This window comes from Rhinolophus sinicus, chromosome 12 (assembly GCF_057876585.1).
Source record: "Rhinolophus sinicus isolate RSI-liver-muscle chromosome 12, RSI-T2T, whole genome shotgun sequence".
Classification (NCBI taxonomy): Eukaryota; Metazoa; Chordata; class Mammalia; order Chiroptera; family Rhinolophidae; genus Rhinolophus; species Rhinolophus sinicus.
In genome coordinates, this window is record NC_142512.1 from 47,995,068 (window position 1) to 48,009,318 (window position 14,251).

General features: G+C 39.9%; 1 protein-coding gene across 3 annotated transcripts in view; it reads right to left on the reverse strand.

Moving 5' to 3' along the window:
- Positions 1-588: 588 nt before the first annotated feature.
- ABCA8 (ATP binding cassette subfamily A member 8) overlaps positions 589-14,251 on the reverse strand; it is a 66,241-nt gene continuing 52,578 nt past the window's right edge. For all 3 annotated transcript variants that reach the window (XM_019732845.3, XM_074319432.2, XM_019732846.3), the window contains exons 26-39: positions 12,883-12,996; positions 12,031-12,096; positions 11,492-11,583; positions 10,212-10,332; positions 9,440-9,557; positions 8,667-8,758; positions 6,562-6,722; positions 6,049-6,124; positions 5,881-5,975; positions 5,009-5,128; positions 4,611-4,751; positions 3,019-3,098; positions 1,641-1,696; positions 589-1,508 (exon numbers count right to left, since the gene is read on the reverse strand). In XM_019732845.3, the coding sequence (XP_019588404.3) occupies positions 1,410-1,508; positions 1,641-1,696; positions 3,019-3,098; positions 4,611-4,751; positions 5,009-5,128; positions 5,881-5,975; positions 6,049-6,124; positions 6,562-6,722; positions 8,667-8,758; positions 9,440-9,557; positions 10,212-10,332; positions 11,492-11,583; positions 12,031-12,096; positions 12,883-12,996 (1,431 nt within the window). In that variant the 3' untranslated portion in view covers positions 589-1,409. The remainder of the gene's footprint in view (positions 1,509-1,640; positions 1,697-3,018; positions 3,099-4,610; positions 4,752-5,008; positions 5,129-5,880; positions 5,976-6,048; positions 6,125-6,561; positions 6,723-8,666; positions 8,759-9,439; positions 9,558-10,211; positions 10,333-11,491; positions 11,584-12,030; positions 12,097-12,882; positions 12,997-14,251) is intronic.

Below are 14,251 nucleotides of genomic sequence, written 5' to 3' on the forward strand. Positions count from 1 at the left end.
AGGAAGCAAGGTCTGCACAGATAGTAAATGGTAGGTCCAAGATTGAATTTAGGCCATGCTCTAGATCACTGCTACACAGCAGCATTTGCTAGGGTAGGAAGTGGGTTTCATTCATCTTTTTGTTCCTAACACAAGATGCGTAAACAGACCTCACAAGAGCCTGGGCTTTGGAAGATAGTGAGGGGAAGGGTGCTCTCCAGAGCAGAATTTTCTGGGATGCTAAGAATTTTCTGAGGTTGGGAGGGTCAGGGATTTTGAAAAGGAAGAAAGGACATGCAAAGAACTGGTAGGAAAGCTCAGAGAATCATTTCCACAACTTAGCAAATCTCGTTTAACTACATTTTATGCATGGTAATTGCACCCAGTATTTTTAGAAGATTTTTCTAGGAAATGTGTGTGTCTCCACTTTTTACTTCATTGTTCATGGTGTGGTATATTCTTCTTTTACATTTTGGTAGCACACTGATTAAAGCAGCAAACTCACTTTTACATATAGAAATTATTTTCAATTAGATTGCAATGAACTTGTAAGAAGGAGGCCACTGAGTCAAGAAAAAGATGCATGACATACATGAAATAGAAAACATATTTCAAAACTACATATATGAGATTTATTTTATATTTTTCACCAACTTGGTCATTTGACCTGTTAAGACATATAGCAACTTTCTGAGATGAAGTGGCAAATATCCATAAAAGATCAGTTATAATACAAGCATCTTTAGCCTAGATTAAGAATTACAATGAAAATTGGACTCCGTTAGTTTATAGAAATTAAAAAAAAAAGTATAATAAGTTCCTAATGGTAACTTTTTGTTTTCCAGACTATGTCTACATTATTGGTAGTGTTACCAATGGATATGTTGTCAAATATATTGATATCAGGTATTATGACCAATGATATTTTAATATTTTTAGCCATAAGAAAACACATTAAAATCTATTTCAATAAGTGTGGTACTTTTTGACATGGTCACTTAAATTCTTACTAAAATATCAGCTTTACAAAAGTATCAAACTTTCAAAAGAGTAAACATATGGATTTCTCATTCTAGGTTAGAAAATAGTGTTTTTAAGTTTCTGATTAAAAAAATAAAAAAAATTGTATATCACATTCAGAAACAGAAACAATCTTATACAAGTACATGGATTTATTCAGCATTATACAGAAAAATGGGATCAGGGTGACCTGCAGAGATACGGAGGCTGTGACTGGGAACGGGGCTCAGTCGGGGGCCTCTGTTCATGTTGTCCCTGAATTTACCCAGCCCTCACTCCTCCTCTCTACCACATGGACAACCATGTCAGGGTTAACAATATGATTTCTAAAAATATAGATTGATGCTATGAAAATAAATGTCTTAAAAAGCAACCACAGGCTTGAACAGAAACATAGGGTAGGTGGGGCTTCAAGGCTCTTCGTGCGGGAGCAGCTTCCACTTCACTGAGAGATCGACGTGTTCATCAAAATCATCTAGCTCCTGCTCCTTGGAGAGCTCCAGGAAAACCTAAAAGGGGGCAAGGAATAAAGAGAGAGGGATGTCACACTGCTTTCTGTAGCTCCAAGTGAGTGAAAGAGTATGCACTTAACTGTATGTTTATATTCCATGGAGGATAGAAAATCTCTAAAACTGACCCACCTGCTCCAGGGTAGACTGGGAGAGGCTGTACTCCTCCAGGTTGAAGCTCTGTTTAACTGCACAAGGATGGACGTACATTAGGGGTTTATATATTTTTATATCCAGATGATCTTAGAAGTTAGTACAGATAGCAATTTAAAAAATTAAATAAAAAGGTTAAGATAATAGCCGTTCGTGGTTTAAGTATAGTGTTCATTTAAAAGGACACCAATGCATTTCCATAGTTTCTGGGGGAAAGGTGCTGTTATGTTGCACAGTTTTTGAGAGCTGTATTTAAAGGAGGAAATGGTGCTGAGATGACTTCCTTCCATGCAGGAGAGCCAGTATTTTTGCACATTCAGCACAGGAAGAGGTGGAAGGCAGACACATTTTGAAAAGGGTTGCGTCAGAGAAAGATGAAAAGGGGTGCATAGAGAAAGATGTCTGTGGTTTTCAAAGGAGCAGATAATCCTCATGGGCTGTTTTCATCAATGCAGCTTGACCCAAATTAAGTTGAAAACCCTTCTCCTTGACCAAAATGGACTGGGCAGGTAGTTAGAGCCCTGATAAGATCCCAGCAGACTGGAAATATGCTATCAACTGTACGAGATTGGAAATATACCATCAAAGGTACCAGGCTAGTACTGGTCGCAGTGCCAATCCGTGCAGTGCTGTGAATGACCCCACAGCCCAGATTCTGGGGTGCTCTGCTCAGAGAATGGAAAGAAGAGGGGTCACTAAGACCCTGGATGCTATCAACAGGAGTAAGAAGAGTCGTTTAGAACCATGAGACTCGAATCTCTTCTCAGGAAAGGTGACAAGCAAGTGAAGATCTCATTGAGCAATGACAATGAAAAGAGTGTGGGGAGGCAGCTCTGGCCAGCACAATGCAGAGTAGCAGAGTTGACAGGCTCAGATGGCAAGGAAAACATGAACCTGGCGATGACAGATGCAGTGTGGTGAGCTTTCAAGTGCAGCAGACACAAGTAGATTGTCTTAATGACCAAAAAAGACATCAGTTTCTTAACATAGAGCCAGAGGCAATGAAACAATCTGCAAGGCCATATAGAATTTAATTTTAAATATGCAAGCATCAATGTTCCAAAGAAAGCATTCTCCTTAAATGCACACATAACTAAGTTTTGACTTAGCTGATACCAATATATACATACAAAATACATGGAAAATACTCACAAAGCAAAAGTGAAAATCACTCCCATAACCTCCCTCTCCCAGAATCCTTCCACTTCCTTGATATTATTCTCCTAGAATTCAATTTGAGATTTTAACTTTTCAGTTTAACATATTATATCTCATTTCATTTTTGTCGTGTGGTTAATTTATTTTATCATTTGAAATTCTGCTTTCAGCATCTTATTTCAAAGTTTATCTATCTTACCCGTTTCTAGTTTGAGGAAAGCTTGGGCTAAAGGTTGTACATCTTCCACTGGCAACTTATACACCATCAGGGATGAGTACCTGGGAGGAGAGGAGGAGAGAGAGAGGCTGATACCACTTGTGGCAGACGGAAACCAAGTACAAACATCTCTCTGGTCTTTATTCTGTAAATAATAGTTGGTTTGGTGTAGGTGAAATGTCTAGGGTGAATCCATAGTAATAAAAAGGAGGCGATTCACAAGGAGAACTGGGGATGGGAGAGTAAGACTCAGACTGTTTACCATCCTTAGATGGAGGTGAGCAGGTACAGCATAAATGAAATTTCTAGATTTGCCAGTCACCTTTCACCTTATTTTTTAAGCTAAACACTTACTCCTTGGTTTCATCTTCCAGCCAGGCACTGACACCATGTAGTTTCTTAACGTTTCCCAAGTTGGGTGGAAATCTAAGTCTGTTCTCCAGAGAATTCACACCTCTCCCACCTTCCCTGCTCCTACTCAAACCGCTTTCCTCACACAGGATAACATAATTGAGTCTCTGGTGAGGAGACTAGAATTCTCCAAAAATTCAGTGCCAAATATCGTTCAGCAACAATTTTTAAAATAATTTGTTTCTCAGATGTTTGCCTTTTTGTCATTTGGAAATCAGGAAGATTTAGATTTTGTATCTAAAGATACTACAAGATACGATTTTGTATATTTATGGGACAATCATTTGTTTCTCAGATGTTTGCCTTTTCGTTATTTGGAAATCAGGAAGATTTAGATTTTGTATCTAAAGATACTATCAGATACTATTTTGTATATTTAAAGATACTACAAGATACTATTTTGTATATTTATGGGACAATAATTCTCATGCATTTTGCTCGTTCCCTATTCCTTTATGACATAGTTCTACTCAGTCCTGGGCTGTACTTGAGTTGCAGCATTGTTTTATTATTTATATTCCACTGTAGAAATATACTTTCTGACCTTGTCATTATGATTTATTTTTCTTACTGTTTTCCCCCCTAACTCCTAAATCAACTACCTGGCTTCTGCAGTGAATTTTAGGTGTCAAAATGACCCTAAAGTTAATCTTTGATTTTTTTAATGTATTACTTTCATGAAGATTGTTCCATCACCAGACTCTATATAAAATTGGAAATGTTAATAGATTTGGAATAAAATAATGAGCTTTCCATCCTAGTTCTGCCTCTTGTTACCTGTCATTTGATCTAACATGTCTACCAATTTCCTACTCCTAAAGATAATAATTCCATTTATTAAGGTCCTTCTAAAGGCCAGGCTGTCACAATGCCTTTTTGAAATCATCTCAGTTTTCACTGGAACACCAGTGTCTACTTTGGAAAGTTTCAGTGAGGGTTAAATAATACAAGACCAGGACAGTGCCCAGCACATAGTAGGACCACAACACGTGCTTCATCAGCTCGTCTCTTCTCCAGCTTACTTTCTGCAGTATCCAACAAATCATTTCTTTCTTTTAGGGTTCCTTTTGGGCTAAATGTGGACTCGAACGACAATAAATCAATGAAACTGACAAAGAAAAGTTGACATTTGATACCAGATCAAAACCAGCCACCATCTTTACCTGTCCTGCCGGGCAGCCTGGGGGAAAAGCCTCAGAATTTCGGTGTGGAGGGGCTCCACTTGGGTGGGGGTTTTCACCTTCATCTCCAGCAGGTAATCCTTGCCAAATTTGCTTTTTAGGTGCTGGATGGAACCGATACACCTGGAGTGAGGAGCATCAGGTCACAACAGAAAAAGAAAAAGACACAGAATGCAATATTTGAGACTCTTGGTTTGCCACTGGTGTTGTTTTGAGGGCTTTACTGTTAGACCCAGGTGCAGTGGTTCCAACCCTTCGTTGATCTCTCTCTGCCTACAGACAAATTCTTCCAGCCATGAAGCTGGGGTTCAAGTGTTGGCTGTACAGGGAAAAATGTCCCTTGTTCAGGGCATACTAGGGGTCCAAGTGTGGGCACCCACCTCAGCCTTCCGGACACCATGATGGCCACGCGGTCACACACGGCCTCAGCCTCTGCCATGTAATGGGTGGTCAGGAGGGCGCCCCTCTCCGTGTTTCTAAAGGTGGCCCGGATCGCCTGCCTATATTGCCGAGAGAATATTTGCAACTAAAGAAGTCTTCTAATTAATCAGAAATGGATAGAGTGAAGGATTTTTAACGGGCATGACTGTGAATAATTAGCAAAAAGAGATTAAACAAGGGAGGACTCTTAAGAGGGCACGTGGGATGAGGAAGGGCAAGCCAGGTGAGAGGGGAATTCACAGAACACAATATTTATTATGAGGTTGTATTGAAAGAGGAATGCTGAGCAAGAGGTTGTGTATGAAAAGGCTGTGCAGAGGGAACAGAATGGCACCAAAGTGCACAGACTTGTCATAACCTAGTGAAAACAAATAAATGCACAATAAACACACATGACAACATTCAAAACTCTCCTTCTGCCCCCACCTTTGCAATCTAGTGAGAATTCCCATCCTATGTGATGACACTATATGATTGTGTCATACTGTGTCACAGAGATGCACCACAGCTACCCAACAGATCAATCGAGCAATTGTAATATGCAGAGTATGTTCGGGCCCTGCCAGTGCTTATTTTTCCTTTAATGAGAAATGGTTAGGAAATATCAGGAAACGATGGCGTTTTTTTTGTTGTTGTTGCTGTTTTTTGTTTTTTGGTCAAAGTATCAGTTTTACTAATAATACGGAGGTATTTTTTGTTTTGCTTTTCACATTAAGAAACAGTTTAAGGGACCATTTTTTGCAGGAGTAAAACAATTCACAAATTTCTTGCAAGGTGTCCACACTGGTCCTGACCAGGTAGCGTTTCTCACCACATCTGCTGCTGCCCCTCGGGGTCCATCCCGGTGGACGGCTCGTCCAGCAGCACCACCGACGGGTTTCCGAGGATGCTCAGCGCGAAGCACAGCTGGAACGAGAGGAACAGCGCGTCCGGCCCTGATCTGTGGGCTGCGCAGAGTAACACCGAGCCCCGCGCCTACCTTTCTCTTGATTCCCTCGGATAAGGCCTTCACCGGACGCCTCTGCTGGTCCTGCAGCTTGAGCGCATCCACCAACCTGAAGGACACAATGGAGCCTTACGCGTCGATAGGAGACCCGGGCCACGCAGGACCAGGATGGGGAGCAGAGCTCAGAAATGTGGTTCTGAGAACAGATGCCTGGCCCTCCTAAAATTGATTGTTTTGCTTCCTCCCCCACCCCCTGCCCTCCAAAACAAGATAATCTTTCCATTTAAAAGAATATAAGCACATTTCGTGATGTCCAAATAGCTGTCCTAGGATAGATGACACTTACATGTTAGTATTTTTTAAAATCAATTTTACCAATGAATACTGACTTTTTTCTTTCCATACTTAATATGAGAAAAAATATCCCTGTGAAATCGGGGAAATCAGTTTCTAATTACAAATCTACCCAATGTGGTCTGAGTCAGCAATGAGTCTCTGGGCCTCAGTTTCCCATGAAGGACGAACGGGTGTGTCTCCCCCATGTACCGTGTGATGGCTACGGCAGCGTCCGCTTTCCTCAGCCCTTTCACGGCCGCGAACACCTCCAGATGTTCCCGCACTGTCAGACTGGGCCACAGCGCGTTCTCCTGAGGACAGTACCCCAGGAACCCCAGGGGGTCCCCTTCGCTGCTCCCTTTTAGTTGCACCTGCAGAGAAAAGTTCACGCTCAGACCCTACGACCTGCATTGCATCTTTGTGTTGCCATGACACCTTGCTCCTTATAAACCTACAAAAACTAGAGAAGTTCTAGGATCTCATTGGGTTTAGTCATCTGTAACCAGTTTGCACGCGAGGAAGGTTGTCAGAGAGCAAGTACATGGAAACAAACGTATGCACAACATCATCTAAGCTGCAAAACAAGTATCTCATAAGTGTGGTGTTCTCGCCATCATGGCCAAAAATTTATATCCAATTTTCTCTTCCTTGCACACTGAAAGACATACATTAAGTACTCGTTACTGAGCTTCACTCACTGATGAAATGTGTTTTGAGAACTGCTGATGTAACAAATACTGAGCTACCTGCTTTGGATGCAGTGAGCATCCAAATGGAATGGCCAGTGCCCTGGTTACTGGGAGTTTTCATTCTACTGAGTGAACCAGGTAGTAAACAAGCAGAGAAATGAGGCAGCAGAATACACACAGATCGTAAGTGGTGCGGCTATGGAAATACTCCGGAGGTTGGGGTGGAGAATAGCAGGGGAAGTGACTTTAGGTGGGGTGATTAGCGAAAGCTTGTCTGCTGAGGAGCCATTTCAGCAGAAGAGCAAGAGGACGCCTGCCATGGAAAAGGCCAGAGGAAAGGGATTTGGGGCAGAACAAAGCTCTGGGAAGGGATGATGCTCAGTGTCTTCTGAGACCCGAAGCAAAGCCAGGGGGGCTGGAGCAGAGTGATCAAGGGGAGAAGAGAGAGATGAGGCAGAAGGGACACAGAAACCAGCTCCTGACAAGCAGCGGAGGTTTCCTTCCAGCCTTACTGCAGTGGGAGGTCATTGAAAGTAGGTAAGCAGGACAGTGATATTGTTTATAAGACCACACTGGCTGATCTGATTAAAGCTGATTTCATGAGACCCTAATAGCTGGCTTTATAATTAAGATTTTACCTTTTAAAATATTTCATTCCAATACATCAATGAACAGTTACCTCTTTTGCCCATGCTTGATGAGAAATAGAATATTGATTTGGGGTCGTGGGGGTGATTGAATTGGAGGGTGGTCTCAGTGGAACTAAGGAGCCCAGTTGGGCTTGGCTAGCCACCAACATCCCTGAGAGGTCCCCTTCACGAATACCTCGGCTGCGAATATATTTTCTCCTTCCTGTTTAGCGGGCTATTTGTCAGTCACATTCCTGGCGGTTGTTCCCCTGGTGGGCTTGACAACCAACCTCCTTCCCTTGGTGTAGATCCACAGACCTCCTCCTCAGATTCTGTTCTCTCCTTCCCCTGGACATGCTTTCCAAGGAGCTCTTAAGGCTCTCTATCTTCTGCCATAGAGTTTTGGGGAAAAGTTTTCTCTATACCTCATGTTGTCTCTCTCTAATAAATCAGCTGTTTGCCTGGCCCCCTTAGACAGTTGCACTGCAAGTACAAACGAGTCGAATTCATACCCTGCTGCTCAACTTCGAGCCAATCCTTGAAAACACAACCCCAAGATAGTGTATTTGAACCAAAATATGTGTCCCAGTACCTAAGCACTTTTTGAAGGACCATGAATATACTTGCTTAAGAAAGGTGTTTATACAAACACTTTTATTCAAGATTAAAGCATTATATACTCGGAGGGCAGTGCTTATTGAAAGTGCAAATCCATGTGCTTTTTGGTGCTATAAATAGAGTTCGTATGGATTCGGATATTGATTTCTGATCTGACATTGGACATTCCCTCCAAATGCCTTTGAAGGCATGAATAATTATTCCCCTTTCTGTGATTCATTTTGTGTTATTAATGTGATAATTTGTGATGTATTATTCTGCTGCATTGATAACTTCAACTATATAATGATTGAATGAGATTGTTATTTACAAGGTTTTAACATCTTATAACTTACTTTGAGCACGACTAAATACTATATTTTCCACATGATTCACCCACCTGTCCAGCAGTTGGTTTTGTGTCTCCAGTTATCACCTTAATGGATGTACTTTTACCAGCTCCATTGTGTCCTAATAATCCCAAAACTTCACCTGAAACAAACAAACAAAAAAGGTTACATGTAATACTGATTGATTTTAATAGTAAAATTAAGAATGAGTCTGCAATCTCGCTATGTGCCAAGTGTTGTGCCATGTGCTTTGCATATAGTATCTCACGTAATTGTCACAACCCCCACCACCACCCTGAGAGGTCATTATCATAATCCTTTCTTACACATTTGGGGACAGAAGCTCTTAGGGATGAGGTTAATTGCCCAAAGTTACACAGATGGGTAGTGACAAAGCTACTCTTGGAAACTAGGTGTGTCAGACTCTGTCTCCAGTGATCCTAAGCGCTGTGAGATGTCACAAAATGAGACCATCTAACATCTGCTGGCCCAGCCTTCAGAATGTACTAGCACATCCCATTAGTTCTCCTGTGAAAAATAATGAGCATCAGGAAACCAATTGTGTTCATTAACTAGAAATGTCATAGTCTCAATGGTTCATTTAATAGAGCGCTTATGGCTTCCTGTTGATGTGACTAAGCCCCTATCCATGGGCACGAGTTAATTAATTTCATGTCGAAATGAGCTGTGTAAAAGGAGCTGTCAAGGTCACCAGCTGATGGGTCTGTGTGTGAACCAAGAGATGGTGTATAGAATGATTCTCATCAAGAACTGCAAGGGGGACCCTGAGCCAACAGTGGAAGGAAGGACCACTGTGTCCAACCTTTTCTAACACAGAAAGAGACATTTCTTGTGGCTATTTTCTTCTTCTTCTTGGAAAAGCAGTGTTTCCTCTTCTTTATATACTCCTTGCGTAGACAGCTGGCAATGATGACTGGTTTCTGTAAATGACAAGTAAATCATGTCAGACTTTCATTCTCTCCATTAACTTTATAAAAAGCTCTATTAACCCACAGGGTTGGCCCCTCATTGCACAAGCCATGCATCAGAGAAGACCTTCTACTAGGTGACACATTTATTGGCCATTCTCCCAGGCTAGCACTTATTTTTCAACAGAAGAGGCTATCGTTTTCTTCTCCTATAAAAGCAGTTACTCAGGAACACATTATTGTATGCAGCTGGCCCATCTCTCAGAACAGAAACATAGAGATGGGAGAAGCACCAAATCACCCTCCACGGACAAAACAACATGCTGTGGACCGGACTGCATCCACAACTTTGTACAGTGCACTTTCTCCAAGAAAGTGCCACTTTGCTCACTTTCTAAAATCCACATGTTCTTTCTTGGCTTTTGCAATTTCAGTTGCACTCCACTTTTTGATTTTTTATTCTACGAAAGATGAAGCAAGTTAACATAACTTTTAATCTGCTCATCGAGATGTAAAAATGACTACCTAGTAAAATCAAGTAGTGATCCTCGTTTGTATGAATTAGAGAAACTCAACATCATTTGAGTGTTAGACCTGTAGACAGGCCACTTTAACTGACAAATGTTTGTGTCGTTGGATGAAATAACCTACTTTGTGTGTTTTTACCTCATCAAAGTTTGTGAAGCTCAAGGCATTTGCTGTTCTCTCTCTTTCCATCTGAACGTCTTCGTCCTCTCCTTCTGGCTCTTCGGGATTTTGGCGTACATCGCTGCTTCTTGGGAAAATTCTGGGGCCAAAACCATCCATTAGTAATTGATTTGGGGTTTCACCTTTGTATCGCGAATACCACCTTCTTTACGTCTTATACTTGAGTAGATTGCGTAATTAATAAGCCATCATAATCTCCCTTCAGAGCTGCGAACCCTCCTTCCTTTAATGGTACTAGTACTATATTTAATAACCATTGCTTCTTACACATCTTTCATTCTACTTATTTATAGAAACATCAGTTTTTTAAAATATCAATAGATAACTTAGTACCTATTATCTAACAAAGAATTTTAATATCATAGCTTAATGAAATAATTTTTCTGGGAACCCTAGCTTTGACACTAACATGTTATCATTACATTTTCATAGGGAGACTAGGTCAGAATATTTGAAGTCAGATAGCACCCCCCCCCACCCAAGTATAAGTAAGATGCTTGATCTCCTATGAAACTTGGCCATGTCTTTGGAATATGCATCAGATTCCCTCTTTCTCCTCCATTCTAACTCTGTCCCTCATACCCAGAATATATCTCATTCTAGTCTCTCTTCCTTCAACCTAATCTCCCATGCTGATCTTACAGATTTCTTAATGGTCTTCTTTCATCTTGGAAGTCTCCCATCCAACTATGTAATAGTTAAAAATGAAACTGATATAGTTTGGAAGACACAAAGGGAATAAAATGTTTATGGCTGTGTACTTGAATGGTGCGAAAAGAAAAAGTCTCAGCTTTTAAGTTCCATTCATCACTGAACTAGTCTATGACCCACCAGTTGGGTTTCTCACTACCACAGGAAAAAAGCACAGTTATCACTGTCTTGGACCTATTGGTGATTCTATTCTTCCTTTCTGGAGCAGCAGCATTCCTTCTACTGCCAATCTATTCAAATTTATTGCTATTTAAACTGAACTAGCTGCTTGTAACTTTCTCCAGTGTTCCACTGCACACAATGTCTGATGGAGCCCTTAATATGCAATGTTTCAGGTCTGTGTCCTCCACTATTTATAATCTTCTTTGGTTTACGTACCTACATCTCTATGATTTGTATTGGCACATGGTTACTACCCCAGCCTATCCTAGCACTTGGCACTTGTTTGTTAATGAATTAATTTATGCATGAAAAAATATTTTAAAATATTGATCACTGAAATGAAAGAATCCAATTTGATTCCCAACCTAAATAATGGATCCTTTCTCATTGATTTATTTCCAAACTTCCATTCCAGACATCGAAGAATAAAAACAAAGATGATGCAATGAAGGAAAGGCTAGAAATAGAGAGAGAGAGATGCACAATTAGAAACAGTAAAAGAAAATGGTTTTATATCAGAAGTAAATTAGGAATAATTGGACTTCTACAAAGATGTATTTAGCAAAACCATTAAAATTTCCAATAATCTATTTGTCAAATTGTGAAACTATCAAATTCATTTTCAATCTTGTTTACAGAAACACTAGAAACAAATATAATTATGTGATACCATTACTTCATTTCCCCGAATAGTTGTATAGTGTTATCAAAATTTGGGAAGTGTATTATCTGGTTAGTTGATCTTTATAAAAAAATTGTTCCATATTTTATAAATATTTTATCTCTTTGGGCTACAAACACCTATATATCCACCTTAATAAAAAGTTTCATCATGTTTACAGGAATTAAAATGGTTCAGTTTCATAAAATACATGATAATTTTTAATGAAGAGTGTGTTCTTACAATTAGGAATACCAGAAAGGGCTCTGCACCTGCTGGTTCTCCATTAAACAGAGGAAACAAAACAAGCTGCAAAAAAGAAACACAATGGTTAAATGGGAAGTTTTTCTGTTTCATGAATTTTATTCATATAAAGGTGATTGGCCCATTGAATAGCCCTACTGGCATGACCCCCGATTTCACCAAGAGTGTTGACTAAGTGTCCTTTTTATAATGTGTAGTGAGGGGCTGTCTTCCTTCTGCCCAAGGTCTATGAGCCACTGTGCTTTTATTTGAAGCAATAGTTACTCATCCACAGGTGAGAAAGTCTTGGGTGTCTGTGCTAGCATCTCCAAACAGTGAGAGAGGCAGGATTTAGCCTTATCATACAGGCAGAACTTCCTGTCCCCATTGTTCCTTTCACAGGTCCCTTTCTTCCCTTCCCTTCACCCACGGATACTTCTTCACCCACAATACTGCAACTTCCTGCCTTTTGTAGCAGCATGGAAGTCGTCCCCTAGAAAAAAAGGGGGTATTTTATTCACATTGAGAACTTCTCTAGAACCTTGAAATCCCCCAAATTAAGGCCATTTCATTTGCCTCCTTTTAAAGCTGTGTAACGCCCAGAATAAGTGTAAAGTCTGCTTGATTGCTCACCACCCTTTATCCTTCCACCCCACCCATTCATCAGGGCCAGCTTTTCTATTCCAGTTCAGCTGCAGTATATCATCCTATCTGGGAGAAATTCCATTGGAATCCATGAAGTAGAAATCGTCAAATGTCATGAATATTTCACATGTTGTTCCAACCCTAAGCAAAGCTTTCACAATTGGTCATGAGTTCCAGGACACTGGGACAGATGGGGGTATTACTTACACGAATAGATATGAACATGCAGCCAATTAATGTGGTGTGTGGTATTAAAAAGGTGATGATATACAGTGAAACATAGTAATCCACCAGAAAAATAGCCACACAGAAGAAGGTGATCTAAAGAAAATACAAATACGTGTGTTAATCATTCTGAACTATAACAGATGTTCCAAATTGAGATGGCTCATCTTGGAGATATTCCTAATTTCCATTCCAACCTCAAAAACCAAGCTGAAATCAGCATATCTCCAGTGACATTTTCTCTTAGTGATTTAGCCAAATTCCTTTGGCCTGGATCATCATGAAAGAAAAATCACGGGATCAATACAGGACCTAATATATATAGAATATTTTAATTACAGAAAAGGAAAAAAAGTGGTGTATATTGTTTTTGGAGGTAAAATTTAGAACCGTAGATAAGCAATAAGCATAGGTAAAAATTGAAATTGATATTTCATAGGAATAAAACAACAACAGTGAAAGAAGACTTTTGTTAATTATACCAATGGAGAAATATAAGCATTTAATAACTTGAAGTGGCTTAGTAGAAGTTCTAAAATAGAAAATTAAAGGATAAGAGAAAATTATAGGGACGCCTAACGCTCTCAGATTTTTTCTTCTAAACTGTTGCAATGCCTTCCTAAAAGTTTCTGTACTTCTAATTTTTCTGTGTTACAAATCATTACTTTTATGGCTTTCAGAATATTCTTCCTGAAAGTGCATCTCTGGTCATATATCTTTTCTGCACTCTAAGATTCCATGGCTTCCCACTGTCTATAGAATAAATCCTCGAGCACGTCATTTAAAGTCAGTCATTGTTTCAACCGTTATTTTCACCATAACTAGGACCACATTCAGGCTACACCTTGTTTTCAATCCACGTGCAACACGTTATGACCAGTTCCCAGGACTTTCTGCTAGCCTGGACTTTCTTTATTATTTTCTGTTTGCACCATCATTCTTCTCTAGCTGTTGAAATCTTACACTTCCTCATGTTTCACTCTCTAAAGGAAATCTCTGCTCTCGTTTTCATCAACGAATCTAACTCATCTATGGTTTTCATAGACCTCTTTGTTATTCAGTTGCATAATAGACTTTTAAAGATAGATGATATCTCAATAACTTTTGCCTTATCATTTTGTCTTAATAAGTGGCTGTTTACTCATCTGTTTGCCCTTTGCATGAACTTTCAGTGTTGAAACTGTCTATTTTTTTCTCCATGATAAGTCTTAGTTTGTGACACATTGTTGGAAGCCAATAAATGTTTGTTGAATTTGTAATTTATTTTCTGGTATCCTGAAATGACAGGAAATTAGAATAGATGCTTGTAGATTACATGTATTTTCCCTCCTAATTTAGATAAAGCAAGTGC